The sequence below is a fragment of the Columba livia genome, chromosome 2 (assembly GCF_036013475.1).
Source record: "Columba livia isolate bColLiv1 breed racing homer chromosome 2, bColLiv1.pat.W.v2, whole genome shotgun sequence".
In the NCBI taxonomy this organism is placed as follows: domain Eukaryota; kingdom Metazoa; phylum Chordata; class Aves; order Columbiformes; family Columbidae; genus Columba; species Columba livia.
The window spans coordinates 127,755,211-127,767,233 of NC_088603.1; the positions used below are offsets into that span (position 1 = coordinate 127,755,211).

General features: G+C 38.8%; 1 protein-coding gene across 7 annotated transcripts in view; it reads right to left on the bottom strand.

Annotated features, from left to right (window-relative positions):
- NCOA2 (nuclear receptor coactivator 2) overlaps positions 1-12,023 on the bottom strand; it is a 190,908-nt gene that overhangs the window by 40,581 nt on the left and 138,304 nt on the right. For all 7 annotated transcript variants that reach the window (XM_065053750.1, XM_065053753.1, XM_065053752.1 and 4 more), the window contains 6 exons: positions 10,212-10,389; positions 8,611-8,796; positions 7,669-7,770; positions 7,440-7,580; positions 3,834-3,981; positions 402-1,671 (listed from right to left, as the gene is read on the bottom strand). In XM_065053750.1, the coding sequence (XP_064909822.1) occupies positions 402-1,671; positions 3,834-3,981; positions 7,440-7,580; positions 7,669-7,770; positions 8,611-8,796; positions 10,212-10,389 (2,025 nt within the window). The remainder of the gene's footprint in view (positions 1-401; positions 1,672-3,833; positions 3,982-7,439; positions 7,581-7,668; positions 7,771-8,610; positions 8,797-10,211; positions 10,390-12,023) is intronic.

Below are 12,023 nucleotides of genomic sequence, written 5' to 3' on the forward strand. Positions count from 1 at the left end.
GGGAGAAGTGTAGTTGCTATGCTGGGCTGGGTCAAGAGCCCATCCAGTCCACAGCAGTTCCACAACAGCCTATGGGAGAAGCTGTCAATAAGTTATTAATAGCATTAACCAACACTGGTATTTTCTCTTCATCTGACTGCCAGCTGGGAAAGGCTCCCCAGCATTCAGTCCCTGTGTTATCCATCTTCTCCCAGGCAGAATCTGTTTTTTTCAAAACAGAGCAATGATCACAACTCAGCAACCCCAACGGAAAATTTGAGTGAAGACTGGATTTCAAGAGACAGGTAACAGCCTCTTGAAGTGTCAAGAAATTATTCTTAGAGGAAGTCTAGAAGAAAGTCAGATGGCAGGAATGCAAGCCTAGAACATGTCATTCACATGTAACGCAAAGATTCGCTTACCTGTTCGTTAGGCTCAAAGCTTATCTCTTCTTTCTCTGTCCTCATAGCTAATAATTTTGTGCTACCGGAAGGGTCTGTCTTACTGTCCAACCGCTCCAGTTTTGGGGGTATGTCTGGTAAACCAATATCTTTAGTATCATCTTTATCTAGCAAGTAGCGAAGTAGTGCATTATTATTCTTCTTAGGACTCGCTGGCTCCTGTTTAACAGTCACCTCTGAACCAGGAGCTGTGCTACTGGACTCCTGGCTCAGTTCTTTGCCTGTGGCCTCTGCTGTGAGCTTGGCCAAATCTACAGGAGAACTACTGTCCTGCAATAGTCTGTGCAAAATTTTATGCTTCTCCTTGAGCGAGGTTCCGTGTGATGAACCAGACCCAGGCAACGCTCCCGTGGAGTCCTTGCTAACATCTCCCATGGTACTGGACAAAGGTGAAGGCTCCATCTGATCTGATTTGGTGGTCAGCAATTGTAAGAGCTTTGTCTGGCTTTTTCCGTCATGCAGTTTATTCTGTCCATCAGGTCTCTCGCCACTGCCAACCGGTGGCATGCTGCTATCGCCACTGTCTTTCTGTTCTCCTGAATGGCAGCTGCTCTCTGCTTGTCCAGTTGTACCTTCTGATTGCTCCCCGTATAGTCCAAAGCAGTCTTTAGAGTCCAGACTTCCCATCTTGCTTAGCTGGGGAGGATTCATATTCACAGGGGAATTCTGTAAGTTTCCCATTTTTAGGTCAGGTGAAGCCAACGAGGATCCCAGAGAAACACCGTGGCCCTCGCTGAGGGCCTGCAGCGCGTTCAGGGAACTGTTGGTGTAGTTATGGCTATTTCCTGTGCTGCTGCAGACTCCCACGGGGGAATGCAGGCTTCCTGCGGGGGAGAACTGGCTGGGTGGGATGCGAGGGCTTCCTGCCACTCCAGGGCTCACACGATGCCGCGGGGAAAGCATAGAGTTTGGCTGCCCTGGGTTCATGCCGGGGCTGCTTTGTGAGGGGCTGTTCATTTTTAGTGCATAGTTACTACCCTGAGGAGTGGATGCTTGTATGCTTGACACATGGTTCATTCCCCCTGAACCACCAAACCTGCCTGCTGGCATGCCCATTTGTTCCTTTGGGCCATTTATGGCAAAATTTATATTGCTACTGATGGTCATATCCTGACCTGGGTTCCCACTGCACATGGCCTGATGGGCAGGGCTGCTGGAGCTAATTGGGTTCAGTATCTTCCCCATTCCTTGTCCAGTCAAATCCTGATTCATTCCACAGACATTCTGCTCTCTGTGTGGCAAGGGGAGGAAAAAGAACCCATTAGCTAAAATTACAGTGGCCAGCTTGCAATTTCATTACAGAAAAAGAAGCAAAACCCCAAACCTTGCTTTACAATAACACAACAAACTTACAATTATGAACAAATTGACAATTTGAGAAAAGTGATATGCAACTCTCAACATGGCTGCACATTAACAGTATGGTTTTTCAGTATCTCATTAACAAATCAGCGGAAGAGAGGAAAAACAAAATTATACCTCATCTAAATGACAGTCATTAGAAATGCAGATAGGTTACAATTTCAGACTCTCTTCCCTTTAATGTATGTCTCTCCTCTACAATTTGGCAAGAGCTAACTTCTAGAACTGACAGAAATCTCATCTGAAACATATGACCCAAACAAATACATGTTTTAAGAGACAGCTGTGGACAGCTGTTTGCTGGAGTTTTGAATTTCTGTGAGTTAGCCCCACCGCAAGGCTGGAGTGGGCTATTTGCCCAACGAGTTCATAGTGAAAAGATAGTTGAAAAAGTCACATTTCTACACTGCCAGAGTATTTCGATACTTCTCCAAAACAGCATGTGAGCCAAGAGAACTACTGGATACAACTTCAGAATGGGAACAGTCTGTTTGCAATTCAGTCCTGCATGGGCATTCAGGAAAAGAGGAGAAGAGAAAAAACACACACATAGGAGCTGAAACTCATATTTTGGAGATGTAGGCTGTAAGATGGAGGAAACAGAAGAGACACACACACACACACACACACACACACACACAGAGAAAAAGCTCTTGTGAGAGCACCTGAAGGTCACTTCTCTTTTCCTCAGTAGATTTTAATTAGTTTATGGGAGGACATAATATACTTTTTACTTCTGCGCTAAACTTAAATCAGAAAAATCAGACATATTCCCAAATGCTAAAAGCTATAAAAGAGACAGAGGCAAGTAGATTAGGAAGAAAAAAAAAGATGAGGTTCTGAGAAAAATCACATCAACTCTGGACTTCCAAAAGCAAATACTAATGGCACCTTCCTAGTATGCCTTTTTGATAAGACAAAAAAATTCCTGCTTGCACAGAATAAGAGCAGATAAACCTTTGCATTTTGCTAAAGCCGGAAAGAACTGAAACACACAGAGTAGTGGAGCTTGTTACTTTGTATTTGTTACATTAAGTATAAAGGCAAAGGTGATCAACATTAACTGTAGAAGAAGAGGTAGGTTTGTAAAACCTTATTACAATTACAATAGTACCAGTGTTCTACTTAAAAAAGCAAGTATATTTCCAAGTACCATTTAAAATTAACAGTTTTTTAAAATTTAAAATCTAGCACTTCATGAAATACCAAGTGTACTCAGCAAAGCCAAAGAAAACAAATTTCAGGCAGCTTTTCATCGGGTCAATTTCCAAATCTACCATCTCTGTAAAATGGTTTCAGTTTTAATAACATTCAGAGCTGTTTTCTTCCTCTCAAAAAAGTGATACTGTGGATACGGGGAAACAACATTGCAATTATAATCAGCAAATAAAACCTAAAAAACACCTGACACAAATATAGTAGGCCATGCAATGACTTAATTTCAATTTTACGTTGAAGTTCTGAGGTCAGTGATTACTTATCCCTGACTTTATCCTTGAAAAAAACTAACAGTGGTGGCATTTCTCAGGATTGGGCATGTGAAAGCTATCAGAAAAGAATGAAGAGAGACAAAAGGTTAAAATATGTGGTTTGTCTAACATGCAGTTCTAATAATTGTAACATATTACTTAAAGAAGAGCCAGGCCCAATCTATGACTGACTGTCAATGACAGGAATTTAATCCTTCAAAGTCTTCTCGATTTAATTACATTTGGAAAGTTTCTTGTGTCTACTATGCAAAATACAGGAAATTAAAATACTGAAATGAAGAACATGAGATTAAAGGAAATTTTGGATGTTTAATGGCAAATTTTGATGTGAAACTCCAGCATGTCATTTTTAAATTCTGAAACTGTATTACAATCTTTTCCTGCTCTAAGCACTGATTTCAAAAACTTAATTTTGTTTTCATGCTATCAGTTCCAGGTCAAATGAAGGTCTATCAGCCTTGAACAATCTATTAGCTTGAGAAACTCTGTACTTTCCCTGTCTCTCTACAGAATGTGGATGTACTAAACCGGTCAGGATTACCTGTGAAGCATATGCAAGGAGATTACAAGCTGAGGTTCGCTAGTCGTCTGAGAACGGATGAGCTTACTCTTCGTTTGGGCAGAAACGATAGTGCCATCAGACAAGGAAAACCGATAAACAGGACTAAACGCTAGTCCCTGCCTCAGCACTGCAAGCAAGCAAAATAACAATTAAATTAATGAGAAACTATAGTATTAGTAGTTTAGCCACTCAACATCTGATGTTCTAAATCCATCAGCATTGATATCAAAGACACTGTTTAAAAAACGAACAAAACCAAACCAAAACAACAAAACCCAAACCAAACAAAGCAACAAAACCCCAAACAAACAACAAAACCCCCACAAACAAACAGAAACAAACCAAACAAAAACACAGAAGAAAAATTTGAAAATAAATAGATGGGATGCATATAACATAAAGGATCCCACATACTGATCAAAAGAAAACCTACAAGGAGTGATAGCAACAACAGGGCAGATACTATGAAATAGAGAGTATTTCAGGAGTGGACCAAGAAGTCCTCGATGTCCATTTCACTTTTTATTAACTACAAGTCTAACTCCTTTTGTTCCTCATAAATGTTTTCATCTGTATCATCTACATCGCGATGATTAATATAAATGCCTTTAGTTTCTAGATCATCTGTTTCCATTAGACTGTAACTTTTCCTTCTTATTGCCTGCTTAAATTGTCTTGCAACAGTTACTCTCCCTACTTCTTTAATTTAAGTAGTACATGAATCTCTTACGTAGGAACAATTAGAAAGAAGAAGAACTGGAACAAGAAATTATTACTTTTTAAAGAACAAATACAAAAATACACAGTTTAAACAAATTACAAATACAACTACCTAAACCAAAACTGGGGCTGTGCTACCCTTCCCCACTGTTAGATATGACTGCACTTCAGGTTTAGGGTGTACTTCACTGCACATATTCTGCAGCCCTTAAGTTTTCAATGTAAATCTGAACTTCAACAAATTCAATTCTCCAAGTTCTGTAGACCCCTGTGACATTTCTTTAATTAAAAATGAAAATCAAGTTGCGGTAAAGCAAATCGCCAAATGTTTATTCTACTGTTCACTCTTTGCCATCAATGAAACCAGCCTGGTCATTTTCTAATTTTACTCCAAAAACTATTACATTAGGATTGCAGATAGGGCAGGAATGAAATACTTAACTTCAGAATTGTCATGTAATTGTTTAGGAAGAAAATAGGAATGAAGTAATACAAATACTTTCAATTTCCTATTTTTTTTTCATACATACACATTTTCTGTTGTTTTGTTTTTCTTTTTTTGTTTGATTTTAATTAACAGTATAATCTGATCTTCATTTAACTGCTTGTCTTTTAATATTTCCTGTTGTAATGAAATGAGCGAGTTTTCTGAGTGTGGCTTTATTAAATAGTCTCCTCTACAGAGCCACCAGATTTTCAGCCTTGCAGGACTGGTTACGATTGCTTTCCTTCCCTGTCCCCCCCACTGTTATATATTGTTCTGCAAGGTTTCAAAGTATTATTTAGGCAGTGAGAAAACAGGAAGCACAATTTAAACAACCAGAAGGGGGTTTTCAGTGTAAAAATGTAAAGAAAAACAAAAACCTACAACTGTGAAACAATACAAAGCAAAATTTCACTGTTAGGTATGTCATTGTTTCAGTTTAACCTTTGGGCACCAGAAGGTCCAAAGCTCTTAACTTAAGCATATACCACATCCGGAAATTCCAGTACTCAATGCCAACAGGATACAAGTGAAATCTCTACTTAAATCATTTTCCAAACTAATTCTTTAAGCAAACAAGAATGTTTCCGTATCCCTCTTGAGGAAATGCTATTTTTCTGACTGTGGCCAATAAAAACTTACCGTATATTTTGCACTTAGTATACTGAGAGTTAATTCAAAAACTTTGCAGTTTTTATTGTTTATCAAGCTAACTCTGATCTCCACCCCCCTGCACTGTAACACTGAATTACATGTAGGAGACTGTTACTTTCTTTACTTTTCAAACCATAATGACTTAAAAAAAACACAAGAGGTTCCTGAGTCAAGTGCAAAGATGCTACTACCCAAGAGATGCCTTGTTTTTCTTCTCCGCACTACTGGCCATTATTCCTCTGCAGTGCTGGATCAGTGCAGTAAAGCAATTACAGAGGTTCTTCCTCCACCTCTTATCACTTAGAGTCTTCACTTCCACAAGACGTAAAGAGCCCCCTCATTTAGGCTAATTCTACGGTTTATACAACGATCCTAAGCCTTTCCTGCAAAACTATACCGTGTAAACTCCAAAACATGTCTGTGTTTTATCACTTCACAGATAGCTTAGAGAGGGCCCACTCAAGTCTCGGCACCGAATTTAGGAGCTGCTAATTTGGTCAGGAATCATTTGAAGGAGACAGAAGTAACAAGTGGCTGCGTGCCATAACAGAAACTCGTAAATCACCTTTGGCACAGACAGGTCCTTACCTGAAACTGCTCTGTAAACCCCTACTGTAACTTTAATCACATACCACCTTCTTCAATTCTGTCTGAAATCACAGCATACGGCTATGAACTTTTAGCACTCCTACTGTATATACCCCAAAAACTGTTACATGAAATATCACAGTATTTCTGTGCTCCCACGTTCCCAACATGAAACCTGAAGGGTTCATGAAAACAGAACATATTAAAGAACATGTAACTAACACTGTATGACTAAAGATTTTTTCTTTTTTCTTTTTTTTTTTTTTTTTTATTTTTTAATACATTTGGTGGAATAATTTGAGGTTCCAGTTACAACTTAGTTTCCAAGTCAGCGTGCCAGTTCCCTAACGACCATGGCAACTATTTGCTACAGGCCAGCTGTAAACTCTGTTCTACAAACATGAATCCAAAGAATGATGCTCCTGCACTGGAAATGTTCCAGTTATTCCCCAATGGCTTTGAAAGGACTTTCCTGTGGACTATAAAAGGCTGTTTTTAGCTATTTCAATCTTTGTTACTAGAATTAGCAGTATCACGGTTTTAGGAAAACAAAAATCCCCACCCAGTCACTACCACAGAAATAGTGCAGCACTCTCCTACACCTTACCTACCATCATCTTGACTGAGTAGAGATATGCTTGTGGTGTATCCTACACCACTTATCAGCTAGATACAGTACAACAATGGAGGTTTCCAGATAGCACGAGTGCTGCATCTTTGGTAATTCATGCTGAATGTTTCTCACAGGAAATGTGACAGTAAAAATCCATTTTTGTAGAGAAAAGGAATACAGGTCAATGAACTGCAATGTGTGAGCTGAGGTTCTGAAGAATAACGAGTAGTGAGTAATTTAGTGGGCAACACACAATGGTCTTTCTTCCTAAAACAACTGAGACAATTTGAAGATTTAAAGCGCCCTCCAACATGGTACAGTTATAAAAAGCAGGCTAAAACAAAAAGGGAGAAAGGTTCAAAACCTCTCTAGAGAGAGCCATCAGTGCACTGGGCAAATCAGCTTGAAAAAGGGACTGTCAGTAGCCCTGGATTGCTCCATGTAAACATAACAAAGAAATCACAAACAACAGACAGAAATTACAAACAGTTTAAATATAGAAAGTACTAAAAATATGAAACCTAACCTTCCTGGTGATGCCTCTTGGCAAAAGATATTTCTCCCTCGTGCTGCGAATGGAACCTCTGAATGCATCTTCTCACCAAATCCTCCCAGCCAGGTTTCATAGCTGCTCGCATGGTACTTGTGTCCAGTGAAGTTATTTTGCCTGATATTAGATAAGATATTTGTTACAGCAATTTCCCTTTTGAGGGGAAGGAAAGAAAAGGACACGAAAAAAACCTATTTCACAATACCTTGTAGATCCTGGCGAGTAGTAAAGCTCTCTGATGAAGGAAGAAGTGGTCTTTCCTTCATTGGAGCTCTTCTTGCAACACAAATCAAGCAAGACTGCAAATCTTAAAAAAAGAACACGTTACTTCAGTAATTTGTATACAAGAGGAAGATTTTGTTTCCACAACAAATTCAGAAATACTTGTAAAATTTCCACAAATCTTTTTGGATCAAAAGAATAGATTTAGTACCAATACGAGGACAGATAGAACTCAGTGGTTTTACATTTTCACTGTTTTCTACAACCTTAAACAACATAGGAGAGGTTGGTTTGCTTTCTTTATGTATACACCTGTAGCAGCTCCACCACTCAGGAGTCAAGTAATAAAAAAGAATATACTGCATGCTCAGAGAGCACACTTCTTCAACACTCACTGTTTTGTACCTTCTAAGCCACATTTCTTAAAAATGCCCCAAATGCTTGCAGTCCCTGAGAAAGCAGCTTCACAATAAGCCTCTTTTACTTATCTGAATACTCAAAATATAATCTGAAGAAATTTACCTGATGAACTAGTAAATGGTAAAGGAAATGGTGAACCACAGTTGTCTTCAAATTCTAAGAATTCAAAAAACTGCCCATTGAAACTTTCCTCCCAGTCAGCTACATTCTTCTTAAAATTGCAGTGATATAAACCCAAGATATCTCTTTAATGTAAACAGCGTTACTGTCAACTTCAATTATACCGGCTTAAACAAATAGGTGCATGCAAGTGTATACACTCAATCCAAATGAAGGTATATTTCTACAGTTAAACGAAAGAGAAAAAAAATTAACATTTTTCCATTTTTCAGGATTCAGAAGCTACTTCATCAATTTCCCCTCACTTTATCAACTGCACAGAAACTGCTGTACCGCAACAGCACGGAAAGAGAAAATACTAACACAAATTGAAAGTGGTAATTACCTTCACCGTCCTCCTTGAAGGAATTTGGTTGAGAAACAGCAAAGCACTGCATAGTTTCGTATTTCTGATGTGCTTCCTGGTTATCATGGCATTCTTCAGGATCAGCAAGAGGTTTTACCAGCATCCGACAATTAAAGGTATGGCTATTACGCCTAGGAGAGTCGCCAGACCAAGATCCACCGTTCACTAAGCAAAGCAAAGATCGTATAGTGAGATAAATCGGGTAGCAGTCATTTCTGCTGCTTATCCACAGGAAACTAATCAAGGTGTTTTGCAAACTGGTCGGGAAACAAGCTTGTTTAACAGCAACAATCTATTTTTAATATTAGAGCGCATAACATGGTAATTTATAAAATTCTTGTATTTAAGAGCACTGCTAACTTGTTCAGCTATCAATTATTTTTTTTATCAAGTGACTTACAACAGCACAGCAGAAAAACAGGATGAAAGTCTAAATATTGGTGCATATGAAAGTTATGCAGCACAGTGAAAAGCCTACTAGGTAGATCAAGTTTATCTATATGCCTGGAAGAAATAAGGCAGTATGTAGGATCTGTCCACTGTATTTAAGTGATTAATACACAAGAGATGGCAGCATTGTATAAAAATCTGTGTCCAGTTTAGAAATAGAAAGAAAATAAACTAATAGATACGAAAAAATCCAGGAAGCAGTACAATCGGGAATATATTGAAACACATAGTCTCAGCTACAATGGGAAAGGCTGAAGGGACGAGAATGACCTGGGTGCAGTGATGGATAAAACTAAAGCCTAACACAGTGCTTAAGAGAAGTATAAAAGGAAACAAAATCCCGAGACACACAAATATAGGTACTGGACATCAGTCAGAGTGAATCAATGTAACAGCACACAAGGAAATTGCAGGGTTGTATTTAAAGTACTTGTCACTTGCCCTCTTCAGTCATAAAATGCAATAAAGGCAGTAATTGATGGGATTTAGCCATTTACATTTTTGATTCTTCAGGGGTTTATAAGTGAAGTCATAAAATGCTGAAGTGAATTGCATAATACTTTTTAAACTGCTGTGAGTAAATGAGATGCCCAGTATTGACTTTCTCTTTCTTTTCACCTCCTCCAAAACCCAATGCCATTAAAACCAATATTAATATGAATCAAAAAATGGCTGCGACTAACAAAACCAGTTTTTTAAATATAAGGGTAAATATTGGTGAGGCTGAAAACACTGCAATAAAAATTCTACTATAAGGAGTTTTCTGATTTTTCTTTTATATTCCCTCTTTCTTGGGCCATTCTTAGAATAACCAGCCTAGATAGAGAACTAACAGAGAGTTCACATAACTAATGCTGTCTTTTAGTGATTCACTCTGGAGATCCATTAAAAGTATCAACTAACAAGAGTTACTAAGAGTAATTTTAACAAAGAGGAATCTGGAAGGAGTGGAGGATGCTTTTGAGAACAATATTAATCATTCATACAGCCTATACATACATTAAAAATAAATAGAGCGTATATGATGAAACTGTAAGTAGGGGAAGGACATTAACTTAAGTTATTGAAACACTGATTCACGAAATCAAAGTTAAATAAGTAATGGTATGATAGGAGGAAAAGAAACATACCTAAGGATTTCGGCAGCAGGATTTTGACAAATTCATTGTGGTCCCCTACATGCAGGATGCTATATATGCTTGTGTTCATCAGCTCTTCTTGGTTGTACCTTAGGTACTGCGTCACATTCTCAGAAACAAACACGACATTACCTTCTGGGTTCACTACAAAGAAGAACCCATCAAGGGCCTAAAGGGAGAAAAAATTAAAGTAGAGAGAGAGAGACACAACAGCAAATAATCAGATTAACAAGATAACCAGAGAATAAATATTCCCTTCAGAAGACTTAGATGAATCTTTCTGCATCCCAGTTCTCATATTCTTGTCTGTAACAGCAAAGGACACATTTCAGATTGTGCAACTGATCTTACTTAAATCAAACCAGTGTAAAAGCACAGAAATGTGAAGAAGATGCAAACCAGTGAAATCCATACTTGGAAATAAACTACCACCACCCTGCCCCAAACACAAAAACCAAAATAGTGGAAGAGTTTGCTACCTATCCACCTGACTATGAAGTAAGAAAACTAGACCAGAAGCTGCTTTTGCTAAACCTAGAGCCTGTGCACTCCACCATGCAGCACACGGAGACTGATCCCAAGAAAACTTCATAACATGTGCTGGCACAAGGCAAGGAAAACACTGGCAGAAAGAAAAAGGCTCTGTCCGCATGCCCAGCAACTCATCTTCATGGATGTGAGGCCCCACACAGCCAGGAATGCAAGAGGTTAAGAGCATAGAAGGGCAAAGGGAGCAGAAAGCAGGCAGTGAGCAGCTTTAGTCCCTCCTCCCAGGACTGCCTTTGTGGTTTGGTTGTGGGTTTTTTTGTTTTGTTTTGTTTTGGTTTGTGTTTTTTTTGTGTTTGTTTTGTTTTGTTTTTATTTGACACCAGTTTAATTCAGTCCACACATGATCCAGGGAACAGAAATTAGACTTTCACCTCTTCAATTCAGCTCCATGGTATTCCAAAGGACTTGAAAGTTTCTCCAAGGAAGTGTCTAAATCAGTCACTTCTGACTGGTTTCCCACCTTGTCTCCTGTGATGGTGACAACCTAGCTGCACCATGCTTTCCAGCATATTTGCTCTATGTTATCTGAAGCCTAAGCCAAATATTATACCACATCACTTCTACCTGACGAGGATCAAGTAAAAATTTGACTATCAGTATGAAGTTCTCATGCAAACTTTATTTTCCTGAAGATGGAAGTATGACTGCGGATGGTAGAAATATTTCAGAATACATCCCTCTAACTTCATGTCATATGAGCAGATAAAGGGTTATAAATTGAAATTTAAAGCTTTTGGTCTAAGCATTCAATTAAAAATTAACCCATACAGACTTCTGCAGCTTTACCTGATTTATTCACCTCTCTAACGATTGGTGGGAAATCATTAGAACAGTTGTTAGTTATGCCATCTCCAGGGACAGAAACAAGTCAGAAAACTAGGCAACCCATGATTCATTATGGGTTAATTAAAAGCGTGTGGATCCATACTAAACCAGAACACAGCTGCTGCAAAAGTCTAACAAGGAGGAGCTGCCATAGCAAGTGTATACAGGCATGTGGCATTTTTTGATATGACCAAACTTGTATACTGTACAACTTGTGTGTTGGTCTTAGCAGGCAGTTCTCATGTACACAGGTTGCAGATACATACTAAAATATTGTACACTACCAAGCAGCCAGCAAATCCAGACAGTACAAAAGAGAAGGAATCTTACTTCTGTCTTCAGCCACTTAGCAGAAAGAGAAGACAGCACCAGGTTGTATTCAGAGGTTCACAGGGGAAGCACAAGATGCTACAAACCCAGGCTGCAACA